The following is a 19,705-nucleotide window of genomic DNA, read 5'->3' on the forward strand; positions in this document are numbered from 1 at the left end:
GCAGATTAGCCCAGCCCAGAACACTACTATAAACTAAGCAAACACCTTCCCCTCTGTTTTTTCCCACACTCTACACCACCGGTGTATACAAGCGGGGACATTTTAACAAACAAACCTACAAAATGAGAAGGGCTGCAACAGGCAACATAGAACAACATGTGCAAGAGGCCGAGGGTGGTGAGGATGTGAATGCTGCCTAACAACCCACAGTGAGGAGATGGAGAAGAGTGTACAGACCCAGGGTAACCTACCAGGGGCTACATGAGCTGGAGATAGTGGAGCGCTATAGGGTGGACAGAGACCTCCTGCAGCTTGTTGAGCTGTGCCAGCCACACCTGACACACCAAACTGACCGAGGGGAACCCATCCCAGTGGATACCAAGGTATTTGTAGACCTAGGTATACTAGCCACAGGTACCTCCCAAAGCACAACTGGGGATATCATGGGGATCTAGCAGGCATTAGCATCCAGAGTCTTCCACCAGTTCCTGGATGCCATGTTAGCACATGCCAGTGAGCACGTACATTTTCTCAACACCCGTGAGGTGCTGACCAGCAATATGCATCTCTTGCACCAAATAGCAGAATACCCTGGGGTAGTGGGTGCTATAGACTGCATGCACATATGCATCAAAGCACCACCCGGTGAGCAGGGTAGGGCCTACATCAACCACAGGGACATCCCCTCTATCAACTGCCAGGTCGTATGTGATGCCCAGGGCATTAGAATGAATGTGTGTGCTGGCTGTCATGGAAGCTATGACTATTCCCACATATGACATCTGATGCAGCTGTACCAGAGATTTGCCAATGGGGATATCCCCTATGGTCACCTAGTGGGGGATGCTGGGTACACACTGGAGCCATGGCTGATGACACCCACCAGAAATACACACACACCTGAACAACAACGCCATAATGAAGCACACACACATGGCAGACATATAACAGAGCATGTGTTTGGGATGCTCAGGTCACGGTTCCGGTGTCTGGACACATCCGGTGGAGCCTTGTAGTATTCACCAGCTACATGTACCCAAATTGTTATGGTATGTGCTATGCTACACAATATAATCCTGTGGAAACAGCTGCAGCAGGAGCAGCATGGGGCAGGGCCACACAGCCCCCCGCCAATGCCAAGGCCTGCATATGCATAGAGTGACCCAGAGGAGGAACAACCTGAGCCTGCCCCAGTAGTCAGAAGGAGGAGTACCCAGTATGCCCTGGCCTTGGCAAAGAGGCAACGCATAGCACATGCACTGACACAGTAGGGACCCAGGGAATGACACCTCTCTCTGACTCACACATACAACAAAAGGGATGCCAAACATGACACTACCTGTGCTCAATCATGTATAGGGAGTGTACTATGTGTATCCGACATAGGCAGCCCTTCAGCACCATCTGCAAGTCTGGCACACCCTCAAGATAAGTCAATCAACCTACCAATTGCCAAATGGAGTAGAATGTGTTGTTACCTGTAGCTATGGTATGGATGTGAGTATGCAAGGGAATTGGGTGGCTGAATGTTATGGCAATAGACAGCAAACACCCATAGTGGCACCATGACATCTGTAACACATACTGGAGTCACCATAGTAGCAAGTACTACACAGGGTGACAAAACCCACTGCAGGAAATGTGCTGAGCGACATGTGTGTCCATATGACCCACACATGCCAGTCAGGATGGTTTACATACCCAACAACAGTCTCAGCCAGCAGGACAGGTGTAGACAAACCCAAACAGAGCCTGTGCCATGGGCCCAGAATGATGGTTATGGTTAACCTCCCCACCAGGCCTACACAGACAGAGCACAGCAGGGCAGGCAGTGGGATGTTAGTTCTGAAGGGCAGGAAGTCAGACAATAATATGTAGGGCAACCAAAGCCATGATCTGTAGTACTCTGCTATGCCTCTAGTCAGCATGATAGTTAGCAATACAGAATGAAATGGAGTACCTGACATACCAGTACAGTCATAGCAAATGTGTACAAGTGTCACGTGTGCCCCCCACATCCTACATAGTAATGTAATAACAGTCAAGTGTGCCCCCCCCACCCTGTGTAGAAATGTAGAAATAGTCAGGTGTGACCCCCCATCCTACATAGTAATGTAATAACATTCAAGTGTGCCCCCCCCACTCTTGTGTAGAAATGTAGAAACAGTCAGGTGTGCCCCCCCCCCGCTATGCAGAAATATAGTAACAATCAAAGCCAAATGATCAATGGATACCCTGCTGAGACAGCATGCTACCTGTCGGTGTATAACACAAAGGTCAGCACTGCAGCACAAACTACCTGGACACGATCCACACATTCAACGCAGATGGCCATACCGGGCATGCTCACACACTTACAGAAATGAAGGCAATGTCAGTCAGCAACATACTGAAAGGTCATACTGGGCATGCTCACACACATTTGAACACTCCAACCCCTGAGAGAGGGGTGAGGACAACAATAATATGTAGTGATACCAATTAGACCAGATTACATGTGTCCAGTGGACATGTGTGCAAAATGGACAGCTATGTATGGAGCGTGATTTTTTTTTTGGGAACAGATTGCCCTTTTTTTTTTTTTTTAAGGTGAGAGTGGGATGTTGGTGAAGGAGAGTAGGTATGCTCGAGGAGGCTAGGTTGGGTAGGATGACAGACAAGACAGCATACAGGGGCAGTATATGACACATGTGGGTGGAAACACCTTGGAGAGGGAGGGGTGTTTGGAAGTCACAAGCCCATAAGCCCCCAAATGGAAACAGTGGGACTGTCATGGGCATTCACCACTGTACCTTCACAGCCCCAAAGGTGGCTGTGCTGGGGGCTGTGTAGGAGGGACAGACTCACCCTCTAACTGTGCCACTCAGCCCTCAAGCTGGCGTAGCTGGTCTCGAAATTCTTTATCAAGCTCCCTACACACCATGGCCCGGACCTGACGATGGATGACAAGTTCCTCTCTGCCCCTGCTCCTGGGGGGGTGGGGGGCAAGCCCCATCCCCTGTGGCAGTTCAACCCAAAGGTGGCACAGGGTCAATGGAGGAGGAGGTCCCAGGCTGGGCCCCAGACGTGCTGGTGCCCGGTGCCATGGCCAGCTGAGGTGGGAAAGGTGGGTCTGCTGGGACCAGCCTTCCCATATGAGCTATGTTGTAGCAGGTTTAAGAAAGATATAGGTTAGTAATAGTCAACAGCATTCAGGATTAGTTATAACAGCATGCATAAGTATTCCCATTAACCCAAGGCACCAGATTTAAAACAGTTGCAGAGCAAGCAGAACACATGCATATATGGAACAACAGTCACCATTACAACAGCATGCAGGTTTCATTGATGGCAACAGGCCACCGATATGGGGGTATTTTAACATGCCACATGCATAGAAACAAATGTGAATATTTATAAACCAATAGGACAAATGTTCCAACAAAAGTTTGGAGTGTACACATACCGATTGAGGTGTGTAACTGGGTTATTTTTGCACATATGGTAGGGGTGAGAGAGTGAGTTCAATTAACAACTAATATAGCCTTGTAGTTTTCACAACATTCTTAGGCACTACAGTGATCTGTCCCTTACATGTATTATTACACTATCCAATGGTTTTATATTGTACAATGGTATGTTTGTAGATTATTATATACGTGACATACAGGCGTGACAAGATGCAGGTGTTAATGCAATATATTTTGAGTATTGCTCTCATACACTTTGTGTGAGATGCTAGAATGACATGTTTGTTTTCATATACATTCTCTGACTGTGTACAGGTCTGGTCATTAACGGCTGCCTACATTTCTTGCATAATCACACTGATTTTTCAGGGAAACAGGGTACCAGGCTGGTGATGTGAGCCATTTATCTGGACATACTGGACAGACTGGAACAGCTGAGGGGTATGAATATACATACAACTTTCTGTTTGAACATTCTAGCAAATTCTGTACAGTTGCTGGGTGCAATTATGCATACAGCTTTCTATCTGAGCATTCTAACAAAATCTGCACAGTTGTGGGGTATGATTATGCATACGACGTACTAGCACTCTTGGGATTCAAACCCCTGCTGTGTGTGACAAAAACATTACAGTCACCATCACAGTGCACTGTGCTATCAGGGAATTGTTGTGAAGTTTTCTAATGTTTTCTGTCTAAGTCTCCCTCAGTTGTACAATATGACTGATCTCTTGGCACTTCCAACATTGATATACAGAACTTCGTACACATTTTATCTGCATACCACAGTGTGGGTAACACTGCTTAATACAACAGTACTATTTATAGAATGCAACAGTACAAAAACATATGAAAGAAGAGTAAACAGAAGCACTCCAGGGGTTATACCTTTATTCACAGAATATTACATGTTGTCGCCTCCCAGTTAGACGTTGCACGTTCGATTCTCAGTTAGAGCGTCTTCTGTGTGTCGACATGCATGAATGGGCGTTCCTTCTCTGAAGGTTGTGTGTTAGGCCCGGCAAGCCAGCATGTAAAAAAAAAAAATCTACTGCCAATCATTAGCGGACCGGAGTTCCGCTGTGGCGACCCCTAACCGGGAAAAGCTGAAAGACAGTTATTTATACTGGTACAACACTTTCTAAGGCTCTTACATTTATTTGTTATGACAGTACATGCAGAATAATTACTAACTTGCCTCGCGACACAGCCTTTGCAACCTAGCATCATGGGCTTGCTGGTTCGCAGCCTGCTCATGTGCAGCTGTGAGAGAAATACAGTGATATTTAGCCATACCTATCCATAGTATACACAAGCTAGGCAATTATTGACTACTTAGTAGAATGAGTACTTAGTACTGGGGCATTAGGCATCTGCTGAGATTCCTGGATCCACTGTTCCAGTACATCCCCCCTCCGCCACTTCAGGTCAGCATGGTGGTGCCTGACCTGCTCACCAGTCCAGGGGATACCTGTGGCACTGGTGAGGCCACAGGCGAGACTGTCCCACACCTCCATTTTATACTCTGAGCCCTGGTACTGGCCCTGCAGTAGTCTCTGCTCATGGTGTTTTACCGGGAACCATACCATGAATTTTGACTCCTGGATGCCCCAGCATTGCGCTCTAAATTGAGTGCCTTTACCCACACCAGCCATTCTGCCTGCAGTAGGAAGCTACAACCAGTTATGGGAAGTATTCCCACCTGTGGGGTTTAAATACAGCTAATTTCCCGCACTTTTCCGTGATTGGCTGGTTTTGAATAGGCTAAGCTATGGGCACACCTACTTACCTAAGGTTGGCAGTGCTTAAAAAGGTATACCAATAGGTAGTTTGAATTGGCTGGCCTACAAATTGTAATTCAAAAAACAAGGAATAAGGTACCAAAATAAACCTTTAAACCTGAAACAGGTACCAGCCTGATGAAACAATGAAGCCACAGTACACAGCATTCTGAAGATACATAAAAATTCTACTGATCCACCATTAAGATCTATAGTATCAGCAGAGGGGTCTAAAACTTTACCCCTAGCCAAAATTGTAGATACTAAACTCAAACCATTATGGTTAAAGAGAAATAGTATTTTAAAATATTCTTGGGATTTCCTGAGAGGTTTTAAACAGGAAGAATTTACGAAAAGAATAGTCTTTTTAACAATAGATGTTATTGATTTGTTTTTTAGTACACCCCATGACTTAGGTCTTGAGCTTTTGGAAGAGATTATTTATGAGGGCAAGACTTTAAACAATGATGAGTGTAACTTGGTTTTGCAATTAACAGACTTGGTTTTAAAATACTACATTTATTTCAAGGGTGAATACTTTCACCAAATAAAGGGTGTAGCTATGGGTGTAATTTGTGCCCCCACCTATGCTAACTTGGTTTTGGCAAGGTGGGAAGAGAAATTTGTCTTAAATTCAGTACTGCTGGATTTCATACAAATGTTTTCTGGATGATATATGTGTCTTGTGGACATCTGCTGAAGATGACATTGTAGAACTTATTAATTTTTTAAACAATAATACTACTTTTTTTAAATTCACTTACAGAGTCAGCCATGACAATTTATAATACCTAGATATAGAAGTATATAGAAAAGATAATATTTATAAATCCAAAGTATTCATAAAAAGTACTTACTGTAACTCATTTTTGCATTTTAATAGTGGTCATCCTGCATACTGTAAGAAGAGCATTGTGAAGAGGCAATACATCAGATCGAGCAGAATAACCTCTGATGGTGAGGATTTTGCAAAAGAAATTGAGTTACTAAGACAAATGTTCAAGGCAAGGGATTACCCTGAGATTTTGCTCAAACATGTTGAGGAAGAAGTTATTATAGGTAGGAAAGGGAGATTCCAACCTATTCTAGGTAAGATGACACTGAGTGATTTCACTAATACAATACATAAAGAAGACAATTTTGAGAGGGCATTAGTTATATAGTACAATGCCAGCTCTAATTTGGTCAGAAGTATCTTAGAAAATGAGTGGAACAGGTTTTTGTCTTTTACAGACCTGGAAATCTCAAATGATAGATTAAAGGTAGTCTATAGAAATGCCAGTTCCTTGAAAAACATTTTAGAAATGAATCATAGTACAGAAGTATGGGGAAAAAATACAAAACCTGGGACATACAAATGTGGTCATTGTTCCCAATGTGAGTGGATAATAAACAAAGATAAAGTAACGATAACATCTAGAAACATAACTTTACTAAGTAAATGCTATTCAAATTGTGATACTAATGGTCTCATATATTTAGCCCTGTGTCAAGTATGTCAGGCAATTTATACTGGAAAGACCGAGAGAAAACTCAAAAGAAGGATATATGAGCACATGTATGACATTCAGAATGGGTAGGAGAACAATGCGTTATACAAGCACAGTCATGTACATATGCTCATTACCTATTTTTTGTAGTGGAAAAGGTAAACTTGGATGCACGGGGTGGCATGTGGGAAGAGAAAATTGAGTATAGGGAGCTTTGGTGGAAACTAACATTATAAGCTAATAGTTGGCCAGGTTTGAATGAACACATTTCCATAGCTCCCTTACTCAAGATCAGCTAAATTATAAATTACACTTTGGAACAACAATTTAGAATAGTGCTTCTTTCCAAAGAAGGGTTTTAACAAGTGTATTTTATAAGTGTTTTTACAAGCTTTTAATTCATTTGTAAATACTAATAGAAATTTTAGATCAAGGTTAAATTATATAACAATACTATGGAATTTCCATTTTATGTGGTGTTTTTAACACACATTCATTCACTCAGTTTTAGTTTACATTTTAATGAGTTATTTAATGTTTTCTAGTTCCCTGCACTTACTTTATGATATTTTTAATTTAGTTCTGCTTTTAATAGCATGAATATGTATGTATTAAGTAAACATTCGTTGGTTGGAATTTTAGTGATGTCATGTCTATGAAAGTTTAAATTGATGTAGTCTTTCACTAGCCCACATCTGAAGAAGTATTTCTAAATGAAAATGCAAACTTAGTACATTAATGTGCAGTATTTGAAACGTGTTATTTAGTGTCTAATAAAATTTGTGTCCTCGCTTGTACTGTGGCTTCATTGCCCTACAAATTGCTTACACTTACTAAGCTGAGCTGCGAAGGGCTTAGCATTGCTTAATAGATAGTTAGCATTATATTTGCTTTTTGGCAGTGATTTATTATTCATTACAGGTTATATATGTGTCTGGTATCCATGATTCACGTGTACATACACTATATGGGGTCCTGGGGACTTCTACACTTTATTACAATAACACCTCACATCTGTGCTTACTGCAGTACTTCAGTTTACTTATTTATGTGATTTAGCTGGGTACACAACATAAGGCTGTATAGAAAGTCCTTTCACATGTTCAGCTTGTTTTCCTATGGAGAGGTTTGTTTATTAAAACCTCAATCTTATGTACTGTTGTGTTGGCTTAGTGATTAAGTACTGTGACTGAAGAGTACAGGATCCTGGGTTCACAACCTGCAAAGTCTGGTTATTCTTTCCTGCCCAGATTGGTGGCTGATGCATACTGAGTGATCAAGGCACTTGTAAGCAGGTTTGCGCAGCTTTGCACAAGGTTAAGCAATGCTAACCTCCAGTTACATATGCTTACAGAGCATTAGCTTTGATATTGATTCACATGTGTGCGCATTGCTTACCCCGCGCAAATGGCCTTAAATCTGCTTAAGAGTGCATACTACCACTTACTACTGCTACATTTTAGACATTAATAGTGTAATGGTTCTTAGGGAGGTCGTAAATTTTAAGAAATGTATGGAGTTATCATTCATTACACAGTTTACCTTCCATTTGTATCTGTGATACTGTATAGGTCACGTGATTATCTGTGGACTTTGCAACATTATGACACTGACTCCTCACATCTACATTAAATGCAGTATTGCAGTTCAGAAATATATGTTATTTATTAGGTTATGCAGTAAAGATATTTATCATAAAAAGTGATTTGGAAGGGAAAATGGAATGTACTGCAGTGGGACTCGAACCAGGAATGACTGCTTTTAAGTTGAATGCTTTGCCCACTTTACTATTGCCATACTGCTTCATTTGCATATATCTTGCTTTTTATCCTCTTTCTGCTATTTAACCTGTATTAACCGTAGTTAAGCGATGGCTGGGCAATCCCACGCACCTACGGTTAAACTTAGTCTGTTTTATTAAAAATAAAATAAACCTTTTTATTTTTGTTCTTCAGTATTGCTTTTATACATATGGGGCAATGTCGTCTGTTTTATTAAAAATAAAATAAACCTTTTTATTTTTGTTCTTCAGTATTGCTTTTATACATATGGGGCGATGTCGCTGGGGATATACATACATCTATGAGCGATCTTGCTCATTGTTTACTATCATTCTGTAGTCCTTCATTGCAGGGATGTGTATATTGTGAGAGCTCTGCTCTCAGATATGTCCCCTGCACTCATCCATGTAGGATTAGGAGCTCAGGCAGCGCGCCTTCATTAATATGCATGGCGCACTGCCGTCAGGCTTCTAAACAGCCGATTCCGTGCATGACCACCTTAATCATGCACGGAAGGATAGTGAATCCAGATGAATGTCTTTTCTCCAGTAGGGTATTGTCTATGCAATCTGCTCATTTTCTAATTCAAATAGAAGCTTGTACATTAGAATATAAGCCATAATTTTTGAGCAAACTTACATATATGTGCAATAAAAAATCAGTTTCTAAAGCATCTTCCTTAACAAAAATAATAAAAGAAACTCAGAAATATTAGCTGTTAATATGTGTTCAAAATCTGAGTGTTGTGTACTTTCTGTGCACTTTCCTTTAAGTTACGGCTCTAATGACAAAGTTGCACAGGCAGTGAAAAGGTTACTGCATTACATATACAGCTTCTTTGTTAGTCTTATTTACTGTTAACTGCATATTACCATTGTACTCTGACTACTCTCTGTTGTATACTTTGACTAATGTTTATGTTGCAGATTAACTGTTGTATGGTTTGCCTTTGCTACATGTTCTGGAATGTGAGAGAAATGAGTCTTTGGATCAGCTCATTCATCTGGTCAGCAGACTTAAATTTATAAATAAGTAAATAATCCCTTTTACAACTACCATTAACATATTGATACAAAGTAGCATAACCTTACTCTTTACAGAACCAATAATCTTCTTACAGATGGCTCGAATTTTGCTTTGGACTCATTCTGGACACAGACAGTGCTCAATATTTTCTTGTCATATATGACAGGCATCTTTGTATTTTTGACTTTGTAACTTTTATTACTGAAATTATTATAGTGCTACAAATACAGAAATATGTTTTTACTAGTAAAATAACAAAAAATGTACCTTCTATGTTAAAAATGCGTTCTCCAATAGTTCCTGCTATTGTATACAGCACATTTTCATTCGAAACATTAAAAAAATACTTCTCAGATGGAGTACTTGCTATGCTCATGATTTCATTAATCAGGTTTTTGGTGTCAATCTCATTTCGTAAGTAATAGCCAAGAACCTAAAAAAAAAAAAGATCTGGTAAGGAAACTGCTTTATAATGTTAAACATAAATAAGTAAATAACATAAGAAGTAAAATAAGGGAAGGCATGCAACTGCACATCATGTGCAAGTTGTGCTGTACAAACAGATTGCTACTTGAATAAGGTCATACATTACACATTAACACGTGTTATCACATCTCACACATTAGGCACATAACACTAGATCACCAAGTGAGAACCATTACATGTAAAATAGCACAAACAGGTACCCTTAGCTATGTTGTTATATAAATGTATAAATCATGATATATCTGGACAGTGTCAGTTATGTGACATAATGTCATGTTAACTAAGGAATATTAATGTAAAACTAACCTATTAATTACAAAATATGAAAAAATTCACATGTAATATTGTTCATGTTTTAATAATATTTTAAACTTTTTATGCAATATGCTTATAACTACTATACTTGTCACCCCACTTCAGTGAACTAAGCTACGCCATTATAGCTTGTATAACCAGTTTTGTTGCTTTGTTCCTTCCTCATTGCTTTAAATTATTGTACAACATACCAAAAACTGCCTATTTCAGAGTCTGATGACCACAACGAATGTGACAAATGTCAGAATATGAGCACAACATGAAAAGGTACACACTGCCCAGTCTCAATGAACTTACCTGAAGAATAACATGTGTGTTGTACCTTTAAGAAGCATTTCCAAGGACTGAATGTGCATATAAACAGCAAGCACATGCTAGTTTCATTTCCATTTTGAGAAGTGTAACCAGAATATGAATATGTATATGTATGTTAGCAAGTTTGTTGTTGTGACTTTTGGCTTTTCTCGGTTAGGGGTCGCCACAGCGGAACTCTGGTCCACTAATGATTGGCAGTAGATTTTTTTTTTACGTGCCAAGTTGCCAGCCCTGATGCACAACCTTCAATGAAGGTACGCCCATTCACACATGTCACCACGCAGAAGACGCTCTAGCGGAGAATCAAACCAGAAAGCGTCTTACTGTGAGGTGACAATGCTACAGCAGCACCACCACTGCGGATATGTTAGCAAGTTTGTATATAAGTTAAAGTTACTTAACCTTATTTCTTATGTGTTTGTATGTATATAGTAAAGCTGTTTGAACAAGAGCCCACAATGTTTGTCTACTTCATCCTGACTAGACGAGCAACATGGTGTCAGAATGGGGATTCCAGAGACTGGTTTTCAGAGCCACGAGGTGTAGAGTTAGCAGTGAAGACAAACTAAGTGAAATGAATGCAAAAAAGGGCCAGAATTTAACTAAATGTACTGAAAACGTGCATAAATTATTTATTTTATAAAATAGATGAAATGGAGTATTACAAGGGCACAGAATGCATTATTTAGCAAAAGGATAGCACAGAAACATTTATTGAGCAATAAATGTTTCTTTGTGCTTTCAGTGTGCTACTAGCACTTTCTATTCCCCTTCATACAAATGTTACACTAAATCTTTTTCTACTGTCATGCATAATTTGTATACCCTTAGTCTGTAATTAATTTCTAATTGTTGCTTCCGTACGAACATGCTAATACTAATACTATTATATATTTTTTCTCAATGAACTAAATTTGCAAATTCTGATATTAATGTCTGTATCTGGAGCTTTTCTCACCAGGCCTCTGCTGAAAATGGACATATATCCGGCTGGACCAGCCCGGTAAACAAATGTAAAATAAAATAAAATAAAAATAAAATAAAGTTTATTAATCAAAAGAAATGTTCGAAATTAAGCTATTTGGCAAATGATTATCAGAAAAGCATACAATGAGCTCAGAATTACCTCAGGATTGCAAAACTAGCATGTTTAAAGTGAAATGAGCATGTTTAAAGTAAAACAAACATGTTTAAAGTAAAACGAGTATGTTTAAAGTAAAATGAGCATGTTTAAAGTAAAATGAGTAAGTTTAAAGTAAAACAACCATGTTTAAAGTAAAATGAGTATGTTTAAAGTAAAGTGAGCATGTTTAAAGTAAAATGAGCATGTTTAAAGTAAAACGAGTATGTTTAAAGTAAAACGAGCATGTTTAAAGTAAAACGAGTATGTTTAAAGTAAAGTGAGCATGTTTAAAGTAAAATGAGCATGTTTAAAGTAAAACCAGTATGTTTAAAGTAAAATGAGCATGTCTATAGTAAAACGAGTATGTTTAAAGTAAAACGAGTATGTTTAAAGTAAAATGAGCATGTTTAAAGTAAAATGAGTATGTTTAAAGTAAAACGAGCATGTTTAAAGTAAAACGAGCATGTTTAAAGTAAAACGAGTATGTTTAAAGTAAAATGAGCATGTTTAAAGTAAAATGAGTATGTTTAAAGTAAAACGAGCATGTTTAAAGTAAAATGAGTATGTTTAAAGTAAAATGAGCATGTTTAAAGTAAAATGAGTATGTTTAAAGTAAAACGAGCATGTTTAAAGTAAAACGAGTATGTTTAAAGTAAAATGAGCATGTTTAAAGTAAAACGAGCCTTTTTAAGTAAAATGAGCATGTTTAGAGTTAAAACGAGCACAAGAAAAGTACAATGGGCATGAAAAGAGATTAAATGAGCAAAACGAATATACTAAATGGCAACAAGGGCACATTAAGCATAAAAAAAGCAAGGAGGCTGCATGTTTTTGGCAAAGTGCTGTGTTTTGGCATAACTACTACTTCGCTTTGTATTCAGAGTATAACTAGAGCTGTTCAAAGTATCTCAAAGTGTGTAAAAGTGCTTACAGTGTATGCTTATTACTGTGCATTTATTCCGAAGAGTTTATTGTGTGCATAGTGCAACTATTTTATAAAGTGCAGTCAAATTACAGCCATTTCAAAAACTTTCTTGTGCTGGGTGTGTCTATTCACAGAAAAGCCACCATTACAGAGTGTTTCTTGCACTGTACAGTGTTATTTAGCAAAGTACTGCTATTTTGGGGAAGTTTCAGTTTGCTGTGTACTGTTTATTCACAAAGTGCAATTACTTGCAAATGTTTCTTACTTTGAGCTTCTTCTGCCTAGTTTACTTGCAGACTGCAGTTATTTGAAATGTTTCTTACACTAAGAGATGATTTCTTACAGTACAACAATTTCAAGAGTATTATACTACCTAAGGAAGTTATTTGCACAAGGTTTGTTGTGCTACTGGGGTCTACTTTACATCAACAAAATGCCACTTACCCAAAACCCATTTCACCAAGATGAAAACACAGACAGCAGCAAAACAGTGACGTCCTGGAACACCGACGGTTCACTCCAGGTAAGTAACCACTTGGCCATCCTGTTGAACTTTGCCCCTTACTCGCATGGTAGTGTGATCTCGGAGTTGCTATATTTAGTAAGGGGGTGTGGGGGCACAGCCCCCCACATAAGAGCGTACATCGGTGGGTTTGATTTACTTTCCTTTACATGTTTGTTCCAGATGCCAGAGTGGTGATGTACCTGGAGTGAACAGTTGGTGCTCCGGGACTTTTGTATTTTGCTGCTGTCAGTGTTTTTTTCTCAATTAAATGGGTTTCAGGTAAGTGGTATGTTGTTGATGTAAAGTAGACTTACTATTGTGCATAGCTGAAAGTACTGGCATACATTTCTGGCATATATGTGTATGTGTGCATGTTCGTACAGTTACAAGGGGACTTGGTCGCATTGTGTTTACTATAATTTTTTCCATGACAGATGTATATTAAAAACCATCACCACTTGTCTTTGATCAGAATATTGCAAAGAAAGTACAGTTGTGTACACCTACCATAAATGTAGATGTTCGAGTGTCTTCACTGTTGCAGTCATGACTGTAGGGTTCTCCCCTGCCGGCAGGCAGCCCTCGGTCGGCAAGAATCCCAAAGTCTGGGTCCGGCGTCATCTGTTCAACCCTGCTCCCTGACGTCAGAGTGCCAGGAGTATAAAGCTGACAGCTGACGCCATCTTCTCCAGTTTTTCTTGCCCCAGATGTCAGGAGTCCCAAAATGAAAATGGTCCCAAAAACTTTGCAAATACACCTCAGAAGAATGGTGAAAAAAGGAACCACACAAAAGTAAAAATAAGAGGGGACAGGAGGGAGGGAAACCCAGACTGCAACAGAGAAGACACTCGAACATCTACATTTATGGTAGGTGTACACAACTGTACTATGTTCATCGTGTTTCACTGTTGCAGTCATGACTGTAGGGTAGAATCCCAAAGCTGAAAGAAAGGGAGGTGGTCATAAAGAAGGAGGGGCGGCTAAAAGGCCCTGCAAGACTGCAGAGGCAAAGCCTGCCCTAGACTTAGAGTAGAGAGGCAGATTGTAGTGCTTAGAGAAAGTATGCACTGAACTCCAAGTTGCAGCTTCCAAAATGTCCTTGGTAGGAACTCCCCTGAGGAAGGCTGCAGAAGTGGCAGCAGCTCTGGTGGAATGAGTCTGTATGCTCCCTGGGATTTGCTTTCCATGGTGTGAATAACAAAATCTGATTCCATGAGCAATCCATTTAGAAATGGTTTATTTAAAAATGGCTTTACCTTGGGAACTTGAAGCATAAGAAACAAACAATTGTTCTGATTTTCTGATGTCCTTGGTTCTGTTCAGGTAAAAACGTAGCTGTCGATGTACATCCAAGGAATGTAAGATCCTTTCCCCTTTATTTTGAGGAGTGGGGAAAAAGGTTGGCAAGTGGATAGTTTGATTTAAAGCCACTTTGGAAACCACCTTAGGTATGAAAGTCGGATTAGTCCTCAAAGATACCCTGTCTTGATGAAAAATAATATAAGGTTCCACCGCCATAAGAGCTTGTAACTCCGAAACTCTCCTGGCAGAGGTTAGTGCCAACAGGATAGCTGTCTTCCAAGATAAAAACTTGATGTCAGCAGAAGCGGCAGGCTCAAAAGGAGGCAAAGTTAGTTTTTCCAAAACATAATTGAGATCCCAAGCAGGAATAGGAGGAGATCTAGGAGGTCTTAAGTTCTTGGCTCCTCTGAGGAACTGTCTCATGAGCTGATGGGAAAAGATGGGAGGGTCTGAATTATAATGAGCAGAAATAGCAGAAGCATGGATCTTAATGAAAGAGAAAGAGAGACCCTTATGTAAGAGATCCATCAAGTAAAGTAGAATTAAAGTAATGTTAGGAAGAACAGGATCAGAATCCTGAGCCTGCATCCAGGAACAAAATATTTTCCATTTTCCTGCATAAGATTTCCTAGTGCTAGGACGTCTGGCTTCTAAAATGACATCCATAACCTGCTTGGGTAGGAAAGAAGAAGAAATCAAAGGCCCTGGATTAACCAGGCCGCCAGGCTGAGAGTTCTGACATGAGAGTGTTGAACCTGACCCTGATGTTGGGACAGAAGGTTCGGAGACTGAGGTAAAATCCAAGGGGGCTCCAGGCATAGGTTTATTAGAGTTGGATACCAAAACTTCCGAGGCCAATTCGGAGCCAACAAGATTATCATCTTGGGTTTGTCCTGTTTTATCTTCAATAAAACTCGTGGAAGAAGAGGTAGAGGCAGAAAGGCATATCCTGAGAGGTTCCTCCAACTGAATGACAGGGCATCCACTTTCCAAGCCTCTCTGTGGAATGTCCTGGTGCAAAAATTCTGTAACTGATGATTTAGATGGGATGCAAAGAGATCTATGTGAGGACATCCCCATACTGCTGTTATCATCCTGAATATTTTGGTGTCCAGCATCCACTCATGTGGATCCGAAAGGTTTCTGCTCAAACTGTCTGCCAGTAAGTTTTGTTTCCCTGGTAGAAACTGAGCTTGAAGATCCAGATTGCAAGCTAGAGCTGTGTTCCATAAATCCATGGCTAGTCTGCAAAGGGGATAGGAATGAGATCCCCCTTGCTTGTTTATATACCACATAACTGTGGTGTTGTCTGTCCGTATTAGTAGTTGTCCTGGTTGTATGAGATTCCTGAAGGCCAATAGAGCTTTCTGAATGGCTAACATTTCCTTTAAGTTGATATGCAGGTGCTTCTGATCCTTTGTCCAAAGGCCCTGCAGACAGTTGCCCTGAAAATGGGCTCCCCAAGCATAATCCGAGGCGTCTGTGGTTAGAATCTGAGAGGCAGGAGGTAGACGGAAGGGCTTCCCTTTGTTTAGAGCACATGCCCTGGACCACCAAAGAAATTCCTTTTGAAGGCAAAGAAGGACAGGAATCAGTATGTCCAAACTGTGGTAATGCTGAGACCATACACTTTTTAGGTACCACTGTATTTTCCTCATGTGTAGTCTTGCATATGGTACAAGAAGGATGCAGGAGGCCATGTAACCCAAAGCCTGCAGGAATTTCCTTGCAGATAGATGGGTTAGAGTTGCCAAGGCTTTGAAAGTTAATGCCAGCTGTAATTGTTTTTCGGATGTCAGAAATGCCATCTGGGTTGTAGTGTTTAGAAGAGCACCCAGAAAAGTTATCTGTTGTGAAGGTGTCAAATTTGACTTTTTTATGTTTACAGAGAATCCCAGGAATTTGAGGAGGTTTTGTACAAAGTCTAGATGCTGGAGTAAGACATCCTTGCTGTCTGCCTGAATTAGACAATCGTCCAGATAAGGGTAAATTTGAATTCCCTTGAGTCTGCAGTAAGCTACTACTGGAGCCAGGCATTTGGGGAAGACCCTGGGCGCAGTAGACAATCCAAAGGGCAGCGCAGAGAATTGAAAGTGCCTCGATCCGGCCTTGAACCTGAGGTATTTTCTGCGATCCTGCCTGATGGGAATGTGTAAATATGCCTCCTTTAAATCCAAAGTCACCATCCATGCATCTTTGGACAGCATTGGAAGTAACTGCTATAGAGTAAGCATCTTGAATTTTGGAATCTCTAGAAAGGTGTTCAAGACCGACAGATCCAGAATGGGTCTCCATGAATTTTGCTTTCTTGGGACTAGAAAGAGCCTTGAGTAAAACCCTTTTCCCATCTCTGAAAGAGGTACCAGTTCTATGGCATTCATAGCCAAAAGAGCCTCCACCTGGTTTAAGGCCTCCGTCCACTGATGTTTTGGAAAGTCTGGCCATCCGCTTGGCCTTGGCAAAGTATAAAAATGGAATTTGTAACCTCTTAAAATCACATCCAAAACCCATTTGTCCTGGGTTATTTGAGTCCAATTTTGGTAAAAAAGAGAGAGTTTTCCTCCGAGAGGGGCTTCCAGGCAAGACGTTCCTGCAGCCCAACAGAGGGAGTCATTGAGTTTGTTTCCTTTGAGACTGTGGCCTGTCCTCTCCTCCCCTAGGGGTAGAAGCAGTCCATTGCCTTGGTCTATAAGCAGCTTGTGTTTGAGGCCTCCCTCTGGAGTGTCTATATCTACCCCTTTGAGGCCTGTCTGAAGAGGGAAAGGACCAGTTTTTTGATGGCCAATTCCTGCTAAATCTAGGAGGCTGTACTTGTAAGAAATCTTTAACTGTTTGCATGGATTTCGCCTTATCCTCCATCTTTTTAATCACCTCTTCAGCTTTAGATCCAACAAAACATTATGCTGAACAGGAGCATCCAATAATTTAGCCTTTACTTGTTCAGGTAAATTTTGTTCCTTTAGCCATGCATGTCTTCTAATGACTGTGCCAGAGGCCGCAGCCCTACAAGAAGCCTCCAAGGCATCAAATCCACAGTGTAAAACATGCTTCCCAACTTGTTCAGTGGCATGCAATAAGTCATGTAATTCCTTATCCTCTGCACAGGCAGAAATGGAAGTAAATTTCTGTTTTAAGACAGACAAGAGAAATTGTTGATATTTAAGCATATAAAACTGACAGTTTAAAGCCCTAATGGACAAAGTAGCAGAAGTGTACACCTTTTTGCCCCATCTTTCCAAAGCTCGAGAATCCTTTTCAGTAGGAATAGGATTTTTGGCAGTAGCGGCCTTAACACCCTTAGGACCCAGAGAAATGGTTTCAGGGTCAGCAGTAGGATTCTTGTATAAAAACTGATGGGAATCAGGAACCCTGTAGTACCTAGCAGGCTTAACAGGAGCAGGAGGGAAAAAATCAGGGGTTAAATTAGCCTCCGAAAAGGCATCATCCACAATATCCAAAACAGGAGGAATAGCCAGGGGTCTATGTTGGGGAAGAAGAAGAAAATCCCTCAGTCTTTTCTTGGATTCTGAATACTCCTGTCCCTCCCAGTGAAAATGTTCCCTCATTTCATGCAGAGTTTCCCCAAAAGAAAAATCCTCAGGAGGAGAAGCTGAAGGAATGGATTCTTCCGCATCAGAATCCTCATAAGGAGGAAAAGAATATTCCTGATCAGAAGAAGAAACTGAGGAAACAGAAGCCTGATCAGAGGAATCATAATAAACATCCTGCCTTGGCCTTTTGTCTGGAGGGGGATGAGAACCCCTAATCATTGTAAGTAAATCCTCCGCCATCTTGAGTAACTGTTTCTGTGACTTGGGAGCCGGTTCAGAAGAGGCCTGTGTTGGAGTCTTTGATTTAGAAGGAGTCTTTGCCTTTGTCTTTGTCTTTGCCTTTACTTGAAGCTGAGTAGGCTTGCAAACCCCTTCGGAAGCCGGTACCTGCACAGCGACTCCGGACCCATCCGAAGGAGCGTTGTGCGAAGGTCCTGCAACAGAGATATTTAAAGGCCTGGTTGGCTCCTCATGAGAGTCCGTTTCGGCCGTCGGTTCTGAAATGGCCGACAACAGGGGCTGCAAAAGCGCCTCACTGACGATGGCCGAATCTGAAGCTGGCTCCACATGTGCGCTATCATCAGATTTGGACCTCGGAGGCCTGTCTTTATCCTTGCGACGCTTGTGAACTCCGGTAGATGGAAGCGTATCCGACGACATTTTGTAGTTAAAGCATCTACCGAAGTAATGAAAAGCAAAATCGTACCTTCGCTTAATTGTATGTTGATTGAATCTAGCACAAAACCGACAACTAGCTACATCGTGGTCAGGGCCCAAGCAAGGAATACAGTAAGAATGAAAATCCTTATGAGGTATTTGCTTCCCACATGAAATACAATTATTAACTTTTTCTGACATTGGAGTGGAGCAAGAAAAAAGTTTCCCCAATGGGGTACTTAGCTTTGAGTGGAGAAGAAAGTCTTCGGACCGAAGTACGTAGAAATATTCGTCAGGAGTCAACTGACTGGCACTTGCGAACTGCTATCACCGCACGGCAAGAAAGACTGGAGAAGATGGCGTCAGCTGTCAGCTTTATACTCCTGGCGCTCTGACATCAGGGAGCAGGGTTGAACAGCCGACGCCGGACCCAGACTTTGGGATTCTGGCCGACCGAGGGCTGCCTGCCGGCAGGGGAGAACCCTACAGTCATGACTGCAACAGTGAAACACGATGAACATCTGGAAAATATCTGAGTAAGAATAACATATATTCATACAAGCAGCTTATTCTAACAAAGATTCACACACCAGGGCATTCATTTTGTTAAACCTAGGTGGATCAGAGGCTATTGAAAGAGAGCATTTATTTGTATATGCACCAGTAGTATATGAAGGTAAAGGGGCAAATCGTCATATTGTTTTACAGGCTGAATCAATGGAAGACCCTGAGTGTTTGAAGTGCAAATTTAGAGAAATGTGCAACCCTCAGACTAATGTTATATAACAGAGACATTTGCTTTACACATGAGATCAAAAGTCAGGAGAAACTTTTGCAGTTTATATAACTGATCTGAGAAACAAAGCTAAAACGTGTAAGTTTGGTGACTTAAAAGATGAGTTAATAAAGGACAGGCTTGTGTGTGGTATTAATAGTGCTGCAGTGTGAAAGATTTTACTTTCTGACAGTGACTTAACACTGAGTAAAGCTATTGAAATT

At 40.7% G+C, this 19,705-nt stretch overlaps 1 protein-coding gene across 1 annotated transcript in view; it reads right to left on the reverse strand.

The window, feature by feature from the left end:
• ITGA2 (integrin subunit alpha 2) overlaps positions 1–19,705 on the reverse strand; it is a 2,089,078-nt gene that overhangs the window by 711,091 nt on the left and 1,358,282 nt on the right. Inside the window, exon 9 of the mRNA XM_044064418.1 lies at positions 9,795–9,960. Coding sequence (XP_043920353.1) covers positions 9,795–9,960 — 166 coding nt within the window. The remainder of the gene's footprint in view (positions 1–9,794; positions 9,961–19,705) is intronic.

This window comes from Protopterus annectens, chromosome 2.part2 (genome assembly GCF_019279795.1).
Source record: "Protopterus annectens isolate FY-2018-M chromosome 2.part2, PAN1.0, whole genome shotgun sequence".
NCBI classification, from domain to species: Eukaryota; Metazoa; Chordata; order Ceratodontiformes; family Protopteridae; genus Protopterus; species Protopterus annectens.